Consider the following 23,296-nt stretch of genomic DNA (forward strand, 5'->3'; position numbering starts at 1 on the left):
ATGATTACGCCTCCACGCGTCGGGATACCAGCGGTCCCAGGCGTTAATCGGAGGAATTAACTCTGCTCAATGCCTGGCTGGGCGGCCACGTGAAAGTGGTGAGGCGTCGGTATTGGCGTTGGCTACCGCGAACTGCGAGCTGCTTTTTCCGCGTGAAGCGCGAAGCCAGTGCAGTGCGCAGCGGCATTGAGGAGGCGGAGGAGGCGGAAAGGAGGCATTGAGCAGAGCTAATTCCTTCGGGTAACGCCTGGGGCCGCTTGTGTCACGGCTCACGGACGCATAATCATGCGGCTATCGCGCGTTTTCTTTATGACGCGGAAAAAAATAATTACGCGAGACATAGCGCACTTAAAATGACTGAATTAGATGCTTTAAAACACACTTCTTACTTTTCTAAGAAAGTCCGAGCCCTTAATTAAGTAATTAATATGTTCGTTAATTATTTTCATCAAATTATTTAAATTTCGGTTTTGAAAAGAATATCGTTCTGGTGCGGTTCGTCACTGCTGACCGAATGCCTTTGGTTGCTTCCTCGTGCATTCTCTATTTAGTTTTTCAGAGCTTGGCTAACATTAGCTGATACACCCTGCTTACTTCCCATCTTTGTGCACCCCATTCATTTAAGACCCGTCAAGCTCTTCTCGCGGCTCAAGCGCATGCTATGCATTTCCTGAAAGAAATCCAGCCGATGGTGGCATTCATGCTCAATGACCTGATTTTGTACCTGTACGCTACATTGCCGACAAAAGAATACAATGAACAGAAACGTAGCCAGCACGGACCCCGAGCGCATTCTTCAGCGCCTTTATCGCACCGCCTTCCTGGAATATTATAGCACACTTAATTGCGGACGTCTGATCAATTAAAGTGCGTTGCATGGCCACACTTTCACGCAATCCATGCCCAATATAGCGCGAATTCGGACCCGCAGCCCTGGGCTTAGTTGCAGAAGCGCACTTACAGGTAGTGGCGCTTAATGTCCAAGTGGAGTTCTGCGCTGTCGCCGTGAGTGAGACCCGTCTTCTCTCGCTTTGCGTAGATAAACTCGGCCTGCTTGAAGTCGAGCATGACCGGCACGCCCAACTCACTCGGCATCAGCAGCGATATGTCTGTGGTCATGTAGAAGTACTTCCTGTGGACTTCAAGGCCCAACACATTCTGAATAGCCCGGTCTGGTTTATCTGAGGGAGCGCACAGTGGGAAACAACGTGGTACGTATTAGATTCAACCCGTGGAGCATCGTGAAATTACCATTTTCAAGTATGCTAGCGCGTACTGCAGTTCAGGGACTACGCTAGCCGTACATCACGTGTTCTAAGTGCTGAATTTATGTGCTGTAGGTTGTATCCTGGTCTGGACTTCACGAAATTCTAAATTTGAACGTTGCTCGTTCGGACATGGCAGGCATGGATCACTTTTCACTATCACTACGTGTTTAACCTGATACGCGCACATCGCTGTTTTCTCATTGTGGGTTGACTGGCTGTACACTTTGGGACTGGTACTGGCTGCTTTAGGGGTTTTCAAGAACGTTGCTTGCGAAGTCGTTCACTTTTATTTTCTGAAAATCTGTATGGCTAATAATTACGCTTGACTCATACTTGTTGGATGTTGATATCAAAGTGCAAATGGTAGTTACAACGGTTGCTGGATGTTTTGCCCGTTCGTCTTCGCGAGCAAGACGATTTGACTTATTCTATAGGAGGTCTATAGAAGTCTATAGATATTAGATTTTTTTCCAGCCAGCATTCATTTTTGGCATATTTACACCGGGTGCATGTTATAGTCGGGAAAATATGGTGCTTGCAACAGTGGCAAAAATAAATGGAATGTGCATTCCTTGTGCGGTGTAGCCGCGGAGAGCCTTAATATATGAACGTAGTCGTGATAATGGATTGAGCGCGCAGACATGGTAGCATTTACGGTCCCCATGCCTGGCTTCCGCATCCGTACCATATTCTCACATGTTTATATCTCGGCGATACATCTAGTCATAGAACTATAGCTGTAAATATGATATAGATTAGTTTGAGTGACGCACACTTCAAATGAAGCTGTCTGGTAGTATTGTCATATAATCAGTTAGAGTTGGACACCTGGATAAACTTCGCTGTTAAAAGCCGCTGAACCCAAGCTTCTGAAAGTATTTGTCAATGTACAGTATTTCGGGGAAATATTTTATGCTTACTTGGTCTCGCGGATTGCTATGATAAGCTAATGTACCAACCAATTCAGCTTTCAAAAGATGAAGCGCCAACGGCGACAGCACACTAAGAAGTTGACGCTTCATCTTTTGAAAGCTATGCACGAACTAGCCCCACAACGTGTTTTACTACAACCAATTCAGGTTTTATGCATACAAACATATTGCAACTTGATAGGTGAAACGGCCAACCTCTCTGCATAAATGTGGCCAGGGTGCTCTCGTCCATGATAAAGGTGTCCACGGTCTTTCCAAAGATGGATAGGCTGAGACGTGCGAACATTGGGTCGTACTCCCGGTCAGTGATGTGCAGCTGCGCATAGCAAATTTTACAATAAGAACCACGTTTCACTGGGTCACATGGCAAGGGAGATGGCACGGAAAGAAAGAGAGTCAGCAGTCCAACACAGTGAACTGCATACATTTTTCCAGAGAAAAATGATGTTATCACACATGGCCTTTAACGCATGTAATTTCTACAGAAGTGAACGAATAAACGGATAAGTAAACGCGATGGACAGTGTTAATGACCAACAATGTGTGCTAATGATTTGAACGCGTTTGCTGGAAGCCTGAAACAGTTCATTCTCCCAGTGAAGCCCGAATAGACGAAAGGTGGCTGCAGAGCAGCTTAAACCTCTCAAGGTGGTTGCCTTTGCTCGGCGTAAACAGAACCCATTGACGACCCATGTATCATGCCTTGATCAACCACTTTAATGAACAAATTGGTGATTTTACAAAGCTTTTCTTGATCAAGAATTGTATTTGCGTAAACTCCATGAAAACAGAATAGCATTTTATCCCGCACTGCTTAAAGTAAGGTTCTGTGGGAAAATAACGAGTAGGAACTTAATGCATTTCAGAACAATTCAAAAGGCACATATATAAAAGCTGGTGCCAGTATCATTGTGGGCTAAGGAAACATACCCTGAGCAGTTACTGTGTTCATAATTGTTTCGGTTAGAGTTAATGAGTGATACACCGCATTTGATGCTCGTGTCAAAGAAAAAGTTGTATGTCTTTTTTTTTTTTCGGAACAACAAACTTTTTGGTGGTCACAAAGAAAATGGCCTTGTTGCAACACGCAGAAGTGTACACATACTGACAGAAATTTATCTTGAACACTAAAATCTCATCTGTTTAGTGACAGGACCACAGATTGCGGTGTGAGAATCCCTTCCGTGTGGTACAAAAATTATCCGGGACGAAAGCGACAGGTTCTAAAATACGCCAAGCATTAATTTGTCATGACAAAACTGGATTTGCTTTACCAACCTGTCGATGTTACGACATAAACTTCTGTCGCTATGACTGTCACAGAGTACACATTGCTATGACGAAAGAAACAGGCAGATCTCCCCCCCCCCCCCCCCTGAAACTTGTCTGCCGTTAAAGTTGCTTTATCGTTTCAACGCGATAGCGTTAAGGGCCCCGTGTCGCAGAAAATCTGGTATCGGACGTCGTTTCGGCGAAAAGAATTGTGTTATGTAATGAAGCTACTGAGCTAATTGCATTTCTCAAGCTAAAATACGTACAAAAATCATAAAGTACGACTTACACACAACCTACAGACATGATAGCTTCGGATCATAATTTGACTATACGAGAAAACATAATTCTGTTACGCGAAAAGTCAAGGAAACCCCTTTACCATACATAGACTGGCCACGCGTCTGCCATTTGCACGCGCCGGCGTGTGAGTATCTTGGAAGCCACGAAGCGGTGCGCCCGGTTCGTGCGAGTGTGAGCCAAGAAAATGTGTGGAAAATCATGCGAGTGTGAGCCAAGAAGGATGTTGGCTTGATGCGCGATGTCGGTCTTGGAGGTAACCTACGTGGGTACGAGGGCTACGCTACCCGAGAAACCTGCTGACATCGCGTTTGCTGTGTTCTCGCGCGCCCAGGTCGCGTCGAAGCGAGAGGCAGGATGACGGGAACTTCGCTCGCCGCTGCTGCCGCTCTTCACCACGCCAGCGTTTTCACACCGAATATCCGCGCAAATCGAGTGAGATGAGCTCATGTTTGCGAGTGCTCACGTGACGAAACGTTTGCTAATTTATTTATTAGCGAAAGTTTACAGCAGTTTATACGGCCAATAAAACCACTAGCCTTACTTCGTACACCTGTCTAACAATTTGCAATCGCACTCAATGCTTCGCCTTTCAGGCGGAACTGCGACTTTTTGCTGAAACCCCCCAGAGATACAAGTAGTTTTTTTCCTGCTCATGTTAAGTTAGTCGGTGGCTTCAAACACTCACAGAATCCTCGATCTCCTTTCGCTCTTTGGCCGACGCATCGCGCGGGATGCGACGACGGCCCATGAAGTTCCAGAGGTTCTTCGTGGATCCCGGCTGCGGGCCTAGGAGGTGACTAAGATGCTTGTCCATGCCCCAGCTCTCGAACGCAAGGGTGAGTGTGTCGTACGAGTGGCCGGCCATGTAGTCCATGAGCTTGATGTACATGTTCCGGGGCAGGTAGCTGTCGTGCGAGCGGATCATCTCCGAGGCCGTCATGCTACCATAGTCATATTTGGCTGCATCGAAGAATGGCGTTATGGTCGTGTAGCTATACACATACACTTTGGTCTTGTAGGCGACTAACACGTAACACAGAAAGACGTCTGTCCGGCAGTTACTTGTGTTTTTGCTACTTGTTCTTATTCAATGGAAATAAAGGTAATGCTTCTTGAAGCTGAGCGCGTAAAACCAAACAAAAAGAAGATGGTTGACTGTGCGCAGGCTGTATTAGCCATAACGCTATGGTGAAATGTTTCAGCGATCACAAAGAACTCGTGCTACATAATATAACTAAATGTTACAAGGTAAAGCTTTCTTTGAGAAGGATTTCCTGACTGTGGTTGCGCTTTCTTGCCGAATGGCACATGCCGTACACCACGTAGCATGTGCGCGGATGACATTCACGTGAGCGCTGTCGACTCTGAGACTTACGAGGGTAGGTGTAACAGCGTAACAGCAATCTTTCAACCTCATCATGGTGGCACCAATTGTAGAAGAGCAGTAGAAAAATGCCTACCGAAATTGTGAGTGGTTTTCCTGAAAGCAACAGCGTTGAGACGTATGTAAGCGAACTTACGGTTGTATGTGGAAGAGATGATTAGGTGAGACGAAGCCTTATCGATGGGCCTCCTGAACCTCGTATCGTGGTCCCATTCCGGCAGCACATAGCGCATCTGTTGGGCACTGCGAAAACGAAGTGAGAGCAACTCTTGAATTGAACGTGTATTCGTTCGTGTGAGGATTCGTTAGTAAGTTTATAAATGTAAGGTATGAGTGTATGATCTTATCTGAAAGCTCATTATTTGGAAGCTTCCTTATTGTGAACGATTCTGGAACACAGGTATGCGTTGATGTTTTATTTATGGTGCCCAGTCAAAACGTGTTCATACACTGCCGCTTATGCAGCTAAGACAGTAAGACAAAGAATGAACTGCCAGTAATCAAGTTGAAAATAAACCACACCAGGTTATGCACGCAGTGTCTAAGGGAAACTAGAACAGCTTTCCCAGTGCCAGTCCCAGTACAGCATTCCCCAGTGGGTCATATATGATAGGAGCGTGCGAATATCGAAATTTTTGAACAAGAATCTAATACGAACACTTAACACTTAACTTGGATTATCGATTTCCCTATTGAATCATAATATGCACACTTGTTTGTTGCTAATTTTCGTCACTATAAAATTTTGGAACATCGCAAATATGTCCAATAGTGAAAGCTAGACTCGTAAGCCTTTGCTGTAAGAACGTATTTATTCAATCTTTGTTGTTAGGTTGGAAAATTCGCACTCTCTTCTCGGTCAAACCATTGCATTATATGACATAAGATGTGCATTAACTCAGAGGCATTTGGTCCTTTGTCAGTTATCAATCGGGACATTTGTTGTCAAGCAATAAGATCGGGAGCATGGGTAGGATTGAAAAAGTAATTACTATCGCGAGAGGCGAAAGCTGCGGTTCTTCTGCGAGGCACCCTAACATCGGGATTGCAAAACTCCGAGTTCTTGCTGAGGTGCGTATCTCAGTAAGAGATTGCCCACCGCTCTGGGGCTATAAAATGTCACAATTGGGAGCGCGATCGGCTGCTTTGAGAGTTCGGATAGGTGGACGGCTCGCAGCTGGCACGCTTGCAAGATGGGCCACGTGGAAGGGCATCACTGTAATGGATTAACTCAATGTAGTCGGACTTCCTTGAAAAGCATTGTTGTAGCATTTGGACATCTTTGCTCCATAGACACCTATACCACGTGCAACGAAGATGTTAGAGTTTTCCTATAGCTTTGTCGTCTTGTGGCTGCGCTTCGCCTACGCGCTAAATTTGCCTTGATAGGAGCATGTCAAGCTGCACAAAATAGGACCCATGGCTCGTATTCATAAAAAGCTGTTAGCCTAGAATTGTTCGCAGGAGAAAACTTCAGACGATCTTTGTGAGGGGGCAAATCATAAGTGAAAGCGCTTGTTCAATAACGAAGAACACCTACGAAAAAACAAATCCGAGGAGACTTAAGCACTTCTTATCAATTGTGAATGCGAAAGCATTACTGTCCAATTGAACACCTCTGAGCGGTCCTTCAAGTTTTGCTTTCCGAGCCAGCAGGCAGCAGCAGCCTGCTGTGGGCAACGCCGCATTCCACCGACTTCCTGCGCGACAGTATACCGAGGAAACAGTAGCGACCGCCAAGACCGGCAGGCGATAGCAGTACGTACTGCCCGAGCCAGCTAGCAGCAGCGAACGGCGGTTCTCGCTCGGGGACCGCGCGCCAGCTTCCGAGCGCGACAAAGAGGCTGACGTGGCGTCGCGGCGATGCCCGCTCCTCTCACGCAACACGGGGCGCGCTTGCGCGGTAGAAGTGCTCCACTTCGCTCCGTCGAGGCAAGCTCGGGACTTGGCGTCCGTTTTGCTGCTACAAACTATACGCACGCCGGCTTTTTTCGCGCAATAGGCCGTTTGACGCTATCGCATTGAAAACCTCTCCAATTTAGGCTCCATACTAGATAGAAATTTGCGCCGTGAATCGCTTTCTCAGGTGCGGCCAGCACTATAGGCTACTGGTTTCGAATATTCGTAATATATCTAATTCTTTTTCAATATATTTGGAATAATTTGTTTCCGAGTCTAAGATGAGTATTAACTGTACAATATTCAGTTGATATTGAAAAATTATCGAACCTTCCCAGTCGTGTGTTTTCTTTCCAGAAGCCCGTCTCAATGTCTTCAGCTGGAAACATTTTTTTTTTTTTGCAAGCTGGACAATATTTTAAGCACAACAGGCGGAGAGTTTGCGACTACTTAATTCATAATCGTTACTATATTCATCATAGGCTGGTTGTAAGTCCGCTGCAGGGCGAAGGTTCTGAGATCTACTACCCCAGTCTTGCGTCACTCGCTATCTAGCTGCCCACAACCTATGCTTCGGCCGCCCTCAAGTACTACTCTTGTCTGTAATGAAAACTAGACGGACTATTCCAGCTTTGTCACGAATACAAACTGTGTATTTCTGTCTCTTAACGTTGATTACTTGAATCCGTTTATCGTAATAATGATGGCTCGACGGCCTGGTTATTTGAAAGGAAGGGAGGAAGAAGAAAAGCAAGAGGCGAATCACATGCATCATGTTCGGGATCATCACTCGATGCGGGGTGCTTGACTTGTTCGAAAGCTTGTGGCCCTTCAATTCTTTCACTCCCATAGATTAGTACTGGCAGAATATTCCCTTTCCAGATAGCAATTGTGAGCTGGCGTTCTCGGCTTATTGTTAGTGTCGGCCATACTCGCCATGTTACTTGACTCTCAGCAGCATGCGCGTATATATTACTTGCTTTGTTCTTATCTTCAAACTTATGGCCTCTTTTGCGAGTTACTGCATTTTTGTTACTTTTTCTTGCATTTTCATAGTGTGTGTCCGTTTTTTGAATTAATATGCCCTATATCAATTAGCGATGGACTTCACATTTTTGGATCACCATGTCCTAATATTCTTTAATTAATTAATTTTAATTGGTTTATGTGTTGCAGTCCTGCCCATTTCCAGTTCTCATTAGTTACATATACTTGTCAATCTGTTTTACTTGTGTATTTGGTTTGTTCGCGGAATTTTTTTTTATTCCACAGAAGTCACATTATTTTTTCTGCTGCGCCCCCCCCCCCCTCTCTTATGTACAAGTGCGAATCAGAGAGTGTTTGTCCCTATTATTTATTAGCCAAAATAAGGTGCACACAAGTAATCAGAAATATTCGTACTATTCTACGTATCTTACACTATTTTCCCCACATAGTCCCCACACCAGTTCACACATTTGTTCCATCGCAGCGCTAAATTTTAGATGCCCCTGTGGTAGAACTCGTTCGGCTGAATGTGGAACCACCGTCGCACTTCACGGCCCTTTTGCGAACTCGCAAACCACCGCCTCACACTTATCAAAGCGAGTCACCTTTCCCAATAGGTGGGCTACATTTCTTTGTGTATTTCGATGGGCATTCGTCCCTAGCTGCGTAGAAAACGAATCGCACTTCGTTGCTCATACGCTGGGGACGTGTGAAGCCCAAACGCCATGGATGGATGGATGGATGTTATGAGCGTCCCCTTTGGAACGGGGCGGTGGGTTGCGCCACCAAGCTCTTGCTATTATACTGCCTAATGTACTACCTAGGTATCTTACCTGACAGCAGCGCTGTGCCGCGGAGCTACCGGCTGATAATGCCGGCCCGGTCCAATAAAGGTCCACCGCTTTGATTGGATATGCTGACTGTAATTTGGCAAAATACTTTCTGAATCTCCCTCGTAATACCCCTTTGGGGACCTTGATGGGTATTGTGAAATAAAAGTCTGAGGACATCTGAGCGCTTCTTATGAGTTGTGACTGAGGAAGCACTATAGTCCACTTGAACGCGCCTGAGCGGTCCTTCGAGTCACGAACGCCTTGTGGGCAAGCGAGCGCGTTGAGACGGCTGGCCAACAATGCTGCCTTGCCCAACTGCCATAAAACCTAATGGGGATACTTCCGAGTAAGCGGCGGTGACTTCGACGTCACCGCTTTCGTCATGGCGTGCTTGGCAATGAAAATTTCGGTCAACGTAGCATGATGTCATAAAGCAGAGTGCACAAACCTGCTTCACTTGGCGCGTTTTGATTTCACCTTACCGAGGCGCAGTTAGAACGCAACGAGAGCTTGCGCGGCTACGGAAAGCGCGGATAATACAGGCTTCCGAGAGCGATACCGATGGTGACGTGGCGTCGCGGCGATGCCCTTTCCCCTCATGCAATACCTAGCGCACTATCGCAGCAGCAGGTGTTCCCTTTCGTCCCCTCTGCTCCGTCGAGGCACGCTCGTTACTTCGCGTCGCAGCTAATGGGAATTTAGGTGCCGTTTTTCGCTTTTCCAGTCGAGAGACACCGGCATTTTCGCTGAGTGGGCCATTGGAAAGTTTCTTATCAGATAACAAACCATCGGCATTTACACTTATCGGTTAGCCTACATTACGGACCTAATGGTAGGGCAAATCAGACGTGCAAATTGACAAGTACGACGTCAACAACATCGACTGTTTTCCTTCTTGTTCCTCTTGTGTCCGTGTTTACACGGCTGCCTCACCGCACCATGAGTTGCTACTGACTTGCTCAACTTTCATTCATTCTAAACACAAGGACTATTTACTTTTCGTCGAGTGACTCGTGGTTCTCGATAACAGAGGTGCTAAGACTTGGCTAGAGAACGAAACGAGTAGGGAATTCCTAATAGGAAAGGAAAGCAGCTTAGACCATGACGATCATGTATGCTTTCAACTGGGGAGCTAAAGTGTTCAACAAATTTCTCAACTAGCTGTCTTCCTTTGTACTTTTCATTTTCTATTATAAGCTTCTCAATGATGAGTAGGTTGCCTTGCACATATTACATCATGAAGCTTGCTCCATATTTGTTTCGCCTCTACGATATCATCAAGCGTGGTATGACAACAATTTCGTTTTGCTTATCTCTCAGCATTAGTCCCGTTGTTTTGATGTTTTCTGAAGGTCTTGTAAGCTTAAGGCTTGTATACGGAAAAAATTATACTGTTTTCTCCGTGCCACTCACAGTTCTCGATGGCAGGGGTACTTAGACTTGGCCAGGGAGCGGAAGGCACTTGACACGAATGCCACCACCTGGTCGCTAGGCTCAGTGACCATTTCACGAGCGATGTGACGCAGTAAGTAAAGCTCTGGGTGGCTGAACAAGACGACCAGGAATGAGGCGATACGAATCTCGCTTGGTTCGCTTGTGTTGTAGAAGACGGGCAAGGCGATGGATTGAGCCTGCGAAGAAGCAAGGAAAAGATCTTTGCTAAAAAAACATATTTTATATAACGGCGGGTCACAGAAAGTGAAGAACTGGGTATCGGTGTATGGTAAATTGAGGCATTGAATTGAACAGTAAGGAATTATCAAAACTATTAAACCTATTTCGTATAGACTCCGGGTATACGTTGCCTAGGCCCAAGAAAACGCCGTTAAGGTTCAGGCTTCAATTAGAACTTCGAAGACCTGCTGCCATATCAAATCAACCATAAAATCAATGCAGCTTATTGTAGATGAAATGTGGTGCTTCTTTATGACCAGCCTTGTTAGCAAAACAACAGTGTTGGAGCAGGTGTATTTATCAAGAAGTTTCTTGAAGTATCTGCCAACTTAAAAAAGAAAGCAAAGTAGTCATAAGGTACCGATTAGACATAACGATATAAATATCCATAAAACGGGCAAATCAGCTGGTATATGCGGCTCCTAAGTGGTGGAGGGTCACGGTACACAAGATATCTCCTTTGGTTAGGTGATAAATCTGCTTGTCATTTGCGACATAATAGGAACCTTACTCTGTAAATCGTCATACTCTTGAGGTCTGCATGTCACATTTTTGCGAATCAACGTGAATGTCATTGCGTTTTCAGAGTATAACTCTCGCTGTCAGCCTTCCGACAGGAAACAAACGAACTTACAATGCCATCTTCCCTACAAAACATGATGCTGACTTTGTATGTGAAGTTAGACAAGTATGTGGTAGCTCGTGCTGACTTAGCTTCCGAAAGGTTCTCCAGTATACGGAAATACTGAGAACTATATCCGGTCCCCTAAGGGGAGTGATGTAAACACATATTTGGCAAAGTTTAGCCTTCACAATGTTTGCTAAAAACGACTGGTTTTCAAGCTATAGTGATGAGTCTTTAAGGAACAAACTATCGTGTCCGCGTTGATTCTCAGCTGTCCTATGATGTGCTTATGACATGAAGAGCTTGCATCTTCAGCACGTGCAGTGCACGGACACAGGGAGTTTAGTAAATGCTCACCAATTCACGGTGGTACTTGGAGGCCTGCTTCAGCGCCCACAGGGCGGCCATCCTCTTGTGCTCGCTCGCGTGCCACTTGGGGCAGATGAAGCGCTCCAGGTAGTGCATCGCTTTCCGCGTGGCCAGGTTGCCAGCCACGCGCAGATAGACGGTGCTCTCGAAATCTGGCTCGTTGTGCGTATCTGCTGGCGTCACGGAGTACTGCGCGGCATGAACCAGATGGTTGTTAGGAAGATGGAGAGTTCAGAATACTCAATCAACTTGCAGAAACTAGCGGAAAATTGGGTTAAATATCCATAATTATATTCAGATTCAGATGAGATATACATTTTTATATACACCAAGGAAGGTACAGAACGACAAACTGTCGCATTAATTAGTCGGGAAAAATACAGATGCTAGGGGTACAGCAACGCCTGACAGAAGCCTTTGTACCTATTATACGAAGAATATGACGCTAAAAACACAAATCAAATGCGTTGCGGCTCACATAACTGTGAGCCGCATTGCACAAGCAAGGTAAAGTTGTGGCATAGTTATGCACAAAACGCCAGTGCTATTACCGGCAAGCTTCGCGAGGGTTGTCTACCACGTGGTGGGGGTCATTCTTAGGACTACCACTAGGTTACAGAGTGGCCCAAAAAATTTACAAAATGTGTGTGCCGCGAAAAAGTTGATTATGAGCACAGCTCTAGACTGCAGCCATTATAGGTGGTGGGCTCTGGCTCGAGAAATATTGGCTTTTCCCCGATCTCGCATAGAGTCACGCATGTTTTATTAAGCAGGAGTAGGCTTTATTCGTGCTATTGCGGCATTTGCCTTTAAATGAAATAACAAAGGTTTAGCGAAACATTACGTCATTATTTCTTATTCAATATTACACATTGCCTATTGCCAGCCCCTGCCAGTATGCATTGGCGAATACGTGCCATTATCCTCTGCAGTTCATCGCCTTTAAACGTAAACTCGGCCTGTTTCGGTAAAATGGCTAGCAAGCAGCCTCGCTCCTAAGCTTACCCACAAAACTCGACAATCTTGGAAGCGATGTCCATCCACCCACACTTTCGGAGTGACTATACACATCAAACATATTTTGCTAGAAGTGAACTTGAGAAGCAGTACGACAAGGATCTGTAAGTTAAATCACACGGTGCAGCTTACCTTACGGGTGAAAGTTGGGACACCCATTTAAATGGCAAGCTGAAGCATGAAATATTAACTACCTATGATGACATAAAAAGTGCAGATATGTAGCCGCTCACGTTAAAGATGTGCGAGGCAATCTCGGGGCTGCAAGTTCCATGGTCGTCCTCATGGTCATCATGTGCGTGCTTGCATCCCTTGCCGCTTGCGACTGTGCTGGCAGCGAATTTGCAGGCACTCCATGTTCCTCGGTGGATCTTGACGGCCACCGATTTGCACGAGTCCTGCAATATGGCGGTGTTTGCAAATGCGTTGTTAACGCTTCAGCTTTTGCTTACTTTAAAGTGTTCCTGCCAGTATTCACTCCGCGCGACTTACTCCGACAGACCTGAACACGTAAGCAAGCTCTGAGTACTAGCAAATATAACTCTGTGGAAACGGGGCAGAAAGAGAATCAGCCGGCTCAGTGAAATAATCGTAGTACAGAATTGAGAACACCGAATTTCTGCAAGAAACAAACACATCATGTTCTTTTGCTTTGCAGTGCTTTGTGGCGTAATGTTGTAGAGGTTGCGCATGAAATATAGACCGTACTAGGAAAATTCCAAATAATGCTCTGGTGGAACTTGCGTCTTCATAGGAAGTCCTGAGGAGACAAAAGCATGTGCATTTTGTAGTACCTTCACAGCCTTAATGTGAAAATAAAGCTTATCCTCAAACGCCTCTCTTCGTATTGCCGATTCAATTGGTGCATTTGGCGCGCAGTGGTTCAGGGAACAACGGGAGTCTAATTATAGATCTCCACAGACAAGTAATGGCGCTCGCAAATTTGGGAACTCCTGGAAGCCGGTATTCCTTTGTTGCAAGTAAAGTGTAAATGTACTTATTAGTAACTAATGAAATTACTGCTTTGGAGAGCCAGTTTAGTTGCATAAGAGAGTTAACAGTGAACAGACACCACATGTTTTTTTTGTCTAGTTGGGTTTCAACCTTACCTGAAATTTCAGTATAACAGCTGATTTGTACCTTGTTCCCATAGAAACGCACAAATCGTGGCTATAAATCAAACGCATATCGCCGTATGCAGCAACATGATGCCGTAGGCAAATAAACACGAATTCGTTAAAAGAAAGCCTAAGTTTCCGGCACCAACATGTGGCTGCTATAATTCAGCAGTAAAAAAAAAAGTATCGGGTACATAAATACACCGATGACTTTACGATGACGTTACGCTTCCGTTTACTCATTCTTGACTTTGCTTCAGACGCAAGTATACAACTTATTATCACTAGAGAAATTGGAGTTCAACTGCATACAATGCTGTTTGTATGACTCCATTTGGTGGGGAAAATCACTCACGGCAATTTCGCGGATCAAGGCGGAGTTGACTTGCTTCAGGTTCAGGTGGAGTTTCCCGTAGAAGCGATGGGCGTCCAGCGGAGTCAGCTCGTTATTCTTGATCAGGTTCAGTCCAAAGGTGACGTGAGGGTTCCTGCCGACGGCGGCGAGGACTTCCAAGAATACGTGGCTGCGAGCCACGACAGAGGCAGAATAGGCTCGCATCACCATGTCTATTCATTATGTTTGCACGAGAATAATAATTAATACAAGTCAAGAAGAAAATGAGACCATCTCCTTCAGCCGCAGTTTGTGTCCGCGTGGGATAAATAATCCAAGAAAGAGCCTTCTGTTTTTGTTCGCTCTGTTTGCGAGTCGTGTGTCTCATGCACTATATTTGTTAATTAGACGGTCGTCCCTGAAACGTTTTTCATAAGCATTCCGCGTGGTGAACAAAAGCAGGATTAGGCAGGGGTCACTCACCGGACGCGATCCTTGAGCTCGTCCGGTGCTGAGAGCACGTGATTCTGGTATACTTCGTTGATCTCGTCGTAGTCGAAGCTCGCGAAGGAGTTGAACAGCACCATGAATAGTTGGCTTCCGCTTGGCTTGTTGTCGATCTCCTTGATGTCGTCATCTGTGTACTCCAGTTCTGCCAGCTTGTGCAGGCCTTCCGCGAACTGCGCAATTGGGGCAGCCAATCGAGGGATTTGTGTTAGTCAATAATTGTTATTCTGAGTACTTTTCTTTTTCAAGAACAATGACACAATTTATCGGTTAAGCAGCACTCTTCAAACCATAAACGCCTTCGAGCGATTTAGATTCATGGTCAAGCTGGCAGCGCCTTATTTCGCACGCTTTTTTTCTTTGAAATCAAAATCGTTTTGGCAGCTTATTTTTAGCATAAAAAGTAGTCACAGTTTGCTGGCTACGGCTATCCCTCTCATTCGATAATTAGCACAGGGTAAAAGAGGAATAGAGGTATAAATTCTTGCAATTGGTAATGCTAAAATGAAAGGGAAGCGCGTCTATGGACAGGAAGGGTAAAAGTTTGCTCGAAAAGGTTTCCGTTGAAACAAAGTCCGTGAATGTCTGGCGCACGTATATTTGTTTGAGGCGCATAAATGACGCAGTCGCAATTAAGCGCAAAGGTGACAATTACTAAGTCATAACCACTAGCGATTTCAAACGCTTCATAATACGAATACGAACAGCATTCCAGCGTTATACACAGAGTCTACATAAGCTCACCAGCTGTTAAACTGCCTTGTTTCATTATATGAATAGACAGCTCTGTGCACGAGGTGTTTGCAAGTTCACCAATTGCTAAACTAAGTTAGGGGCCCTTGACTTTCTTGAAAAGCAAATTGCCTTTCGTTTAAAGGCTCAACAGTCTGCTTAGATGGAAGTGTAATATTTCACTTAGAGGCCCATGCAAAAGAGGGATTCATAATCGCATGACGCACGCCGGACAGAGTATGTTCTAGAAATCAGGTTAGCAAAGTAACACCTAAAAACAAGCTTGAAGACGCACACCCACAGGCAGTTGCCTTGTCCTGTCAAAATGCACATCTTCCTTTCTTCATTTCTTTATTATGCATCCAATATACAAAACAGATACACGCGAATGTTTGGACCCGTAGCCAGAGGGCTAGTGTCGGGTCCAATACAGACTAGGGTACAAGGGTAAGCAGACAAAAATAGCAATGGTTGACGAGATTGTATATGACAGGAAAGACTATATATTGTGAGAACGAAGCAGCAACTGTTCACAGAAGTTCGTGGCCAAGCTGGAATGTCTTAATTGTGAGTGCAATATTTCTTTAAATTTTTATGTTATTAGGAATTTCATTCCAGGTTTGAGCACCGTTAACTTCGATCAGTAGTCGACCATAAGTGTTCTGACATGGCGGGAGGTTAAAATTCTGGTGGGATGCAGCTCTAGTGGTTCTATTGGGTAGTCTGAAGATGTCTAAGTGAAGTGGGTTTTCAGTATTCATAGAGAGCTTAAAGCTAGCAATCTCACCGATTTGAATAAAGGGCTCAATTGAGTGCGCACTTCGCGAACGTAACGATCCTGATTGCTCGTTTTTGCATGCGCACAACTGCCATTTAGATGCGTCCTATAAGTAATACCCCAACATTCTATACAATAGCTAAGCTGACTGTGAACAAAATCGATAAGTGGAACTCAGCTCGTCGACCTGAAGCTGGCTCTTTTTAACTGAGAGGTGAATATTATGTTCAAACTAGTTGATTACGAGTGGAGGGCTGTTTTTAGGGGTCGCTCTGTAGTCGAGCACACTTTGCATTTGGGAGGGACGGCTTCATTAATACCTTAAAATGCGATAACTTTCGCTTTGGTTTAACGCTGAACCTTGTGTTATTGAACGCTGAACCTCTTAAAAAAATAAACTATGTGTTTTTACGTGCGAAAACCACTTTCTGATTATGAGGCACGCTGTAGTGGAGGACTCCGGAAATTTCGACCACCTGGGGTTCTTTAACGTGCACCTAAATGTAAGTGCACGGACATTTTCGAATTTCACCCCCATCGAAATGCGGCCGCCGTGGCCGGGATTCGATCCCGCGACCTCGTGCTCAGCAGCCCAACACCATAGCCACTGAGCAACCACGGCGGGTTAGCTGAATCTCTTTCGGGAATAAATTTGTGGAATAAAGGAGTGACCCGAGAACTAATTCGCCATACAGGGAAAAAAACATTTAAACCCTTAAAAGTGAATAGGGTGTAAATTGATCTATAACTGACGCCCTTACACCTAAACAGGGTACAAGGATGGTAGTTAAGGGCGGATTTACTCCCCTTGTTCATTCTTAAGGGTGTAAATAAATTATTTACAGTGTTGTAAGTTAAAAGGCGAGCTTACTTTCTCCTTGTTGGCGTGCACGCCGAATTCCTTGAAAGCAGGGATAGCGTGTCTGAGCTCATCGTGAGTCTTCAGGTCCCCAGTCGTGTACATCTCCTGGGCCAACGAGTGCTCCTTCTCGACGTCTTCGGGGAGCGGTGTCTCCGTGGTGGCGTCATGCTCCTCCAGGAGGTCCAGGGTGCGACTGCAGATGTGCGTGGTCCGTCATGGCGTTGCAAGGTGAAGCGAGAAACACGCGAGACAAATACAAAACCCCAGCTCTTCGCGGCCGGCTGGCTAAACAATTATATTTAATGCAAGGCCACGAACAGCGGCGCATTATACGGACGTCATCTCGAAAAGGCGGCAAGGCGTGGTACTTAGGGCTGTGCTTTTAATAAGCAGTAATTGTGGTTTTATCAAATGCACACACACGTGTAATCTTTATTTTGCCGTTGTAGTCGGCCGTTAATATTACTCAAAGTTGAAGTTGTGGACAACAACTTTACCTGTTCGCGAGGTCTCTTATCGATAACGACGTCGCAGTAACGCTTGTGCTGTGCGCACGTGTTGAGCCGCAGTCGCCGTTGGGTTGTAACGCAGTTGTAGGTAATGCGCTGTCTGGCCTATTTATGTTTACATGTGTACTCTGTATTCGTCGTTTCTGCACAAAAACGCCTGTCTATAGGCGAACATCCATTGGCTCCAGCGGAGGCCAGAAGCTCGAGCATAGGACCTACATGAGACGAGCTTGCTTCATAATTAACTCATACCAGCTTTTGTTAAACTTTGTGCTTTCTGTGATATCACGCAAAATAAAAATACTGCGTTTTACGTACCAAAACCACCGTATGGTTATGAGGCGCGTGATAGTGAGGTATCCCGGAATAATTTTGGCCACCTCGGGTTCTTGAACGTGCAACTAATTCTATGTACACTGGAATCTATGTACGCAACACGGTCGGCAATCGGGCTTGCTACCTCGTGCCTAGCAGCGCACCACCATAGCCACTGGTTGAATTGAATTATGGGGTCTTGCGTGCGCTAACCATGATTTGACTATGAGGCACGCCATAGACGGCGACTCCGGGCTAATTCTGACAAGCAAACTGTCCTTGACGTGCCCCAATGCGCGAGACACGAGCGTTTTCTTCTTTCTCTTTTTGTTTGCGTTTTTCCCTCATTGAAATGCGGCCGCCGCGGCCGGAATTTGATCCCGCGACCTCGTGCTTCGAGGCGCAACACCATAGCCGCTAAGCCACCACCACGGCGGGCACCTCCCGCTTGCTGAAGGCTTACGCTTGTTGCAGAGTTGCGCGAATTGCAGAGTCAAGCTGGTTGAAGAGATACGTTGATTGAAGAGCTGCGCCGTCTGATCACATACGCCTGGTGAAGACTTACATGACGCGAATATCTGAGTTGATGACACGCAGGATTCCGCAAAAACCTTAGCATGCATTAAGAACTAGGTGCCCTATTGTAAAGCCGTTTGCTTGATAAGGTTCTTTAATCAAGAAGCGCCCGGTTAATTAAGCTATTAATTAAGGGCACAATAAGTTTGGTAGCTGTTTTTATGCTGCGGTGTGCTTGCTATCGCTCAGCGACGCAAGCTACTTTACATGCGAGCTTTCTTTTCTTCATTCTTGGTACTTTACGGCAGGCTGCTAGGCAGGTAGGTTCCTGTCTCGGCTCGCTTTAGTAAAGACAACACAACGGGGGACCAATGGTTGACTCGAACCCATCAGTACGATCGAGCTCAGCAACCTCGGCACTTTAACCATTAGGCTACGATAATTTTTTTTTTTTCTTCCTTTGTGCTCGTGCTGTTCACTGTGGAATTGGGCCATGAACGCACGCGTATTCTCGTTCAAAAGCCAGACACAGGTCCTTGAAACTCTCAGCGCGTGCCCTCATGTGCCACTTTCTCGTCTTGCGACATCTCGTGCTCTAAAGCACCTTGTTAGATTGCACAATTTCTTTTTGTTTTGAAACGTAGGTATCAATCATACAATAAAGGCGTACACTTCAAACCAAAACATAACATCCTTTTCTGGGGTGTTGTGCTGTAGCCAATAGACCTTAATATTGGTTTCCCGCCGCATTATACTGCCTCCGCGTTAGAGTTCAACTAGTACTTTGTACAGCTGTGGTGGTAAAGAGCCTCCAGACAACGCAGTCTGCGTTGGACCAAGGCCAGCCTAGATAGCACAGGGCCTGTACATTCCGTTTTATGACTTCGTGCTGCTATGGGCCGAGTGCTACAGAAACATGGGAATGCTGCCGCGCAGCCGCTGAGATTTCGACGTCACCGCTTTCGTCACGCCGTCCTTGACAGCGCAATTTTCGGCCCTAGTAGCGTGACGTCATAAAGCGCAGTGCAGAGGCCTTGTAATATTTAGGTAACGTTGACCCCTAAGCGGCTGTGTGACCAGGCAGTCGATGATAACTCGCAAGCGGCGTCGCGGCAGAGAGTCTTCATACACACGGTGCTGAAGCGCCGTACGTCGTCTTCCTCACATCGGTGATGAATCGTCACTAAGAACCACCAGCAAACGGACTTCTATTACTTTCAATGGGTGCAAGCATTCGCTTGTGTAGCTTTTGATGTACAAGTTGTTCAGATTGGCAAACACCTACGAAAGAGGTCTTGTTTCTCTCGAGAGATGCTTACTTCAGTTTCACGTGAATCTTCTTGCCCTCGCCATAAGGCTTGAACAGGTATCCAGACTCGGCCCAGGCATGGACGATCACGTAATGCTGCGCCGTTCCCTTAAGTTCGTAATACACCTCAGATGAGGAGGAGGAGGGGTGCTGAAAAGAGAGAGAGAGACGTAAACACTACCATAGTGGCAAATCTAGCCGGCACCGACGTGATATTACTTATAAAGTGAAGCACAACCATAATGTGGCGTGAAAGTTTCCAGAACTACTCTTGCGTCCGAACATACGAAAAAGTGAGGACGCGTTACGCGCCATGCTGACGATCCAGCGCTGAAATGTTGTCCAGTGCGAAAGGCATAGAAAACAAACTTCCTTTATTAATTATAATCCTTTTCTTCATGGCCACACGAGTAAAAGGGGTTTCCGAAGAATAATTTGCCACTCGCCGTGGTTACCGAGTTTTTTCTGCATCGTACTGCTGAGCTCGAGGTAATGGGTTCGATCCTGCCACGGCGGCCACATTTCGATGGGGGCGAAATGCAAGAACGCTCACGTTGTTAAATAAAAAAACCTAAGTGGTCAAAATTATTCCGGAGTGCCACACTACAGTGTGCCTAACACGCAGATCACGGTTTTTTGGCATGTAAAACCCCAGAAGTTATTCCTCAAGATCAATTTGCCGCCCTAAAACAGTTTATCATTCGTTTATATAGAGTATGTTTTATTTTCCATGGTGCATGGGCTTTCCCGTTCCTTGGGTGTCTCTTCTTTTTAACGCGCACGTTCAACACAAGCTCAGCGTCCACGCGCAGCTGTCGTGTTACTCACCGTTTCCTCTGCCTCGCACTTGACGCATTTTTTAGCAACCTCCCGGCCTATGATGGCGAAATTGGGATGGTCGCACTTCTCCAGGTTCTTAACCTTCGTCACCTCAATGTAGTCGTGCTCTTCTTCGTGCACGACGTACATCGTCTCGCAAGGGCCGTGCAGACCATCCTGTAGGAATATTGCACGAAAAATATAGGCATTACGCGTAAACAGTAAGATAAATTGCAGAAAGACTTGGACTGCGTGAAGCCATTTTTAATTAGAAACACAACAGTAACTTAACACTTGGGAGGGCAAGTCAAGGTGAATTTACGCCGCTAAATCGGTATTGCACTCTTGTAAATCATGTTGTTGTTGGATCTCAGCTTCATGATCGTGGCGCTCGCGGTTTTCAGAATATCGATATCATCGACTGCGCAACTTCATACTTTAAGTTTTGCCAAATTTGTAGCTTCGTCTCAAGCGACATAGCTTTACGCTTTGTCGGCCACCTATAGGTGGCCGACAAAGGTGGCCTATAGGTGGCCGACAAAGGTGACCTATAGGTGGCCGACAAAGGTGACCTATAGGTGGCCTATATAGCCTATATGGCCTATATGGCCTATACGTGGCTATATAGGTGGCCGCGGAAGCACAGGTATACATGCCGTTACCTGCTAGATTAGTAAATGCGTTGGCGTATGAAGCAACGTGATTCTACGCTCATAATGTGAGTACATGGTGAAGTGTCAGGACAAAAATGAACGAGGACCAAAGTAAGACACTAGCGCGTTTGTGTGCCCTAGTCTTCCTTTCGTCCATATTTATCTTTGGAGCTGAAATTTCACCATGGATGCATTGCAACTCACACATAGTATATCCTTATTCTAAGTAAAATTAGAATATTAATCTTGCGGGAATCGGACATTGATTTTCCTGCGGTGCTTTACTATCAGTGCCAGTAGTATGACAGGGTTTAGAAATTCTCTCAGGGTTCATCTATAATGTAAATCGCGGTTGTATGCGGATAGCCGCCATGATTAAGTACAGATATCTCGATACTTTGTCCCACAGGTCAGACTATGTTGGAAGACTGCCTTCCCATATTTAAAAGTCTCGGCTGCGAGCCTACCTCTTTGACATGGTACTCTTTGTCATCCTTGTGTTCGTGACGTCCCTTGACGAGGTCCAGTTGGAAGAGGGACAACACGCCCTTCTTCACGTTCCTCACCCACACGGGTTCGCTCTTGCCGATCTCGATCTCCTCGATCTACAGAAAGTTGTATACATTGACGGGGGTTAGCGCGAACAATTGCTACGTGCTGGCTCTGGTTGTCGGTTCATAGGTGCTGGTAAAGTTGTGGCTCACTGCCTTAAGATGAAGGTCTAGCACGGGGCAAACTGCGATTTCCCTATTCAGATACATGTAAAACGCAAAAATTTTTTTGCTGAGGCAAATGCTGGATGACTGATCTGAATAAAATGTGTTTCATTCTAGAGAGAAAGTTACATCCTAGACACTGAAGCAGAATTTTCTCTAAGGACTGAACTTTTTTAAAAAATTTCCTAAGGGTGGTAAATTAAAAAAAAATACTTGAAGTGCGAAGCTTACAAATTTATAACTGTACCAAAAGTAAATGTCCCACTTATGTAAACTGCATGTGTTGAGCATCCAAAGCGGACAAGTATTATATAGCTGTAGTAAAAATGTTTTAATACTTACTAGGATTTTGTAGAGGAGTACTCACAAATTGCTGGTATGTTTCAGAGCGACTTGAAATCAACACCAGGCTTATCTGCTTTAAATGTATCTATTGGTGCTGTTTATAGAATTGCGACATCATTATTTATTTCGAAGATGCAAGATGGAAAGCTTTGTACTTCCCTCATCCAGTTCGCAATATTATGATCATCAATGACTCACACAAGGCGATTACCGATACTGAATACGCTGACTCTTTTAAGTCCGCATTTGCGATAGTATTCACGAAAGAAATCAAAACAAATGTTTCTTTACCCTTGTACAATATGGAAGGTGGCATGCCATGCATCACATTTTATGGTAATAAAATTTCATCCATAATACAGAAGACTAAGCTATCATGTTCATTTGGCATTGATGAAATGAACTAAACACATGATACATGACACGTTGCTGCATCATACTTGTCCTTATTGTTCTCACAGTCACTCTGTTCAGTAACCATGCCAGATGATTCAAAGGTGGGAAAGGTCGTTCCAGTCTACAAAACAGGTAACAGGAATTCCCCATTAAATTATCAAGCCATCTCACTAACAAGCCAGCGGTGTAAAATCGTGGAACATGTCGTTTACTCTCAAATAATTGACTTCTTAGACTTAGACTCACCCTTCGAAACACGGTTTTCGCGAAGGTTTCTCTTGCGAAAGCGAATGAGCTCTTTTCGTTCATGACTTGCATACTAACCTTGCTATCCAATGCAATCTTTCTAGATTTTGCAAAAGCATTTGATAAAGTGTTGCACCGACGTTTGCTGCTAAAACTTCAACTGCTGAACTTCAACTGCCTAACGTTCTAATCTGGATAAAGGAATTTTTGTTTGATCGCACACAAATGGCTTTAGTCAACAAGCGCCTATCAAGCCTCCTCCCAGTAACCTTTTGGCATGTCCCAAGGATCTGTCTTTGCTCCCCTGTTATTTTAAATATATAATAATGATTTAGCTAAACGTGTCTCCTGTAATATACGCATGTTTGAAAACGACTGCATTATCTACCGCACTGTCAATAACTCCTCTTACTAAACTGCTCTCCAGAATGATCTTAATAGTGTCTTTGAATGGTGCAGCAATTCACTGAAGACCCTTAACGCCAACAAACGTAAGTGCGTGCACTTCTCCCGCTGTCGTAACCCTTTCTTCTTCCCATGCACAATTAATAACGGGTCACGAGAACCAGTACAATCAT

The 23,296-nt window shown here is 45.2% G+C and overlaps 1 protein-coding gene across 1 annotated transcript in view; it reads right to left on the bottom strand.

Annotated features, from left to right (window-relative positions):
• The window catches only part of LOC126539457 (vitellogenin-6-like), a 48,894-nt gene that overhangs the window by 17,199 nt on the left and 8,399 nt on the right, over positions 1–23,296 (bottom strand). The window contains exons 4-16 of the mRNA XM_050186304.3: positions 21,483–21,620; positions 20,372–20,539; positions 19,554–19,693; positions 16,904–17,087; positions 14,499–14,695; positions 14,037–14,205; positions 12,797–12,961; positions 11,535–11,735; positions 10,292–10,509; positions 5,296–5,402; positions 4,461–4,735; positions 2,396–2,516; positions 962–1,181 (exon numbers count right to left, since the gene is read on the bottom strand). Of these exons, the coding sequence (XP_050042261.1) occupies positions 962–1,181; positions 2,396–2,516; positions 4,461–4,735; positions 5,296–5,402; positions 10,292–10,509; positions 11,535–11,735; positions 12,797–12,961; positions 14,037–14,205; positions 14,499–14,695; positions 16,904–17,087; positions 19,554–19,693; positions 20,372–20,539; positions 21,483–21,620 (2,303 nt within the window). The remainder of the gene's footprint in view (positions 1–961; positions 1,182–2,395; positions 2,517–4,460; positions 4,736–5,295; positions 5,403–10,291; positions 10,510–11,534; positions 11,736–12,796; positions 12,962–14,036; positions 14,206–14,498; positions 14,696–16,903; positions 17,088–19,553; positions 19,694–20,371; positions 20,540–21,482; positions 21,621–23,296) is intronic.

This window comes from Dermacentor andersoni, chromosome 11 (genome assembly GCF_023375885.2).
Source record: "Dermacentor andersoni chromosome 11, qqDerAnde1_hic_scaffold, whole genome shotgun sequence".
NCBI classification, from domain to species: domain Eukaryota; kingdom Metazoa; phylum Arthropoda; class Arachnida; order Ixodida; family Ixodidae; genus Dermacentor; species Dermacentor andersoni.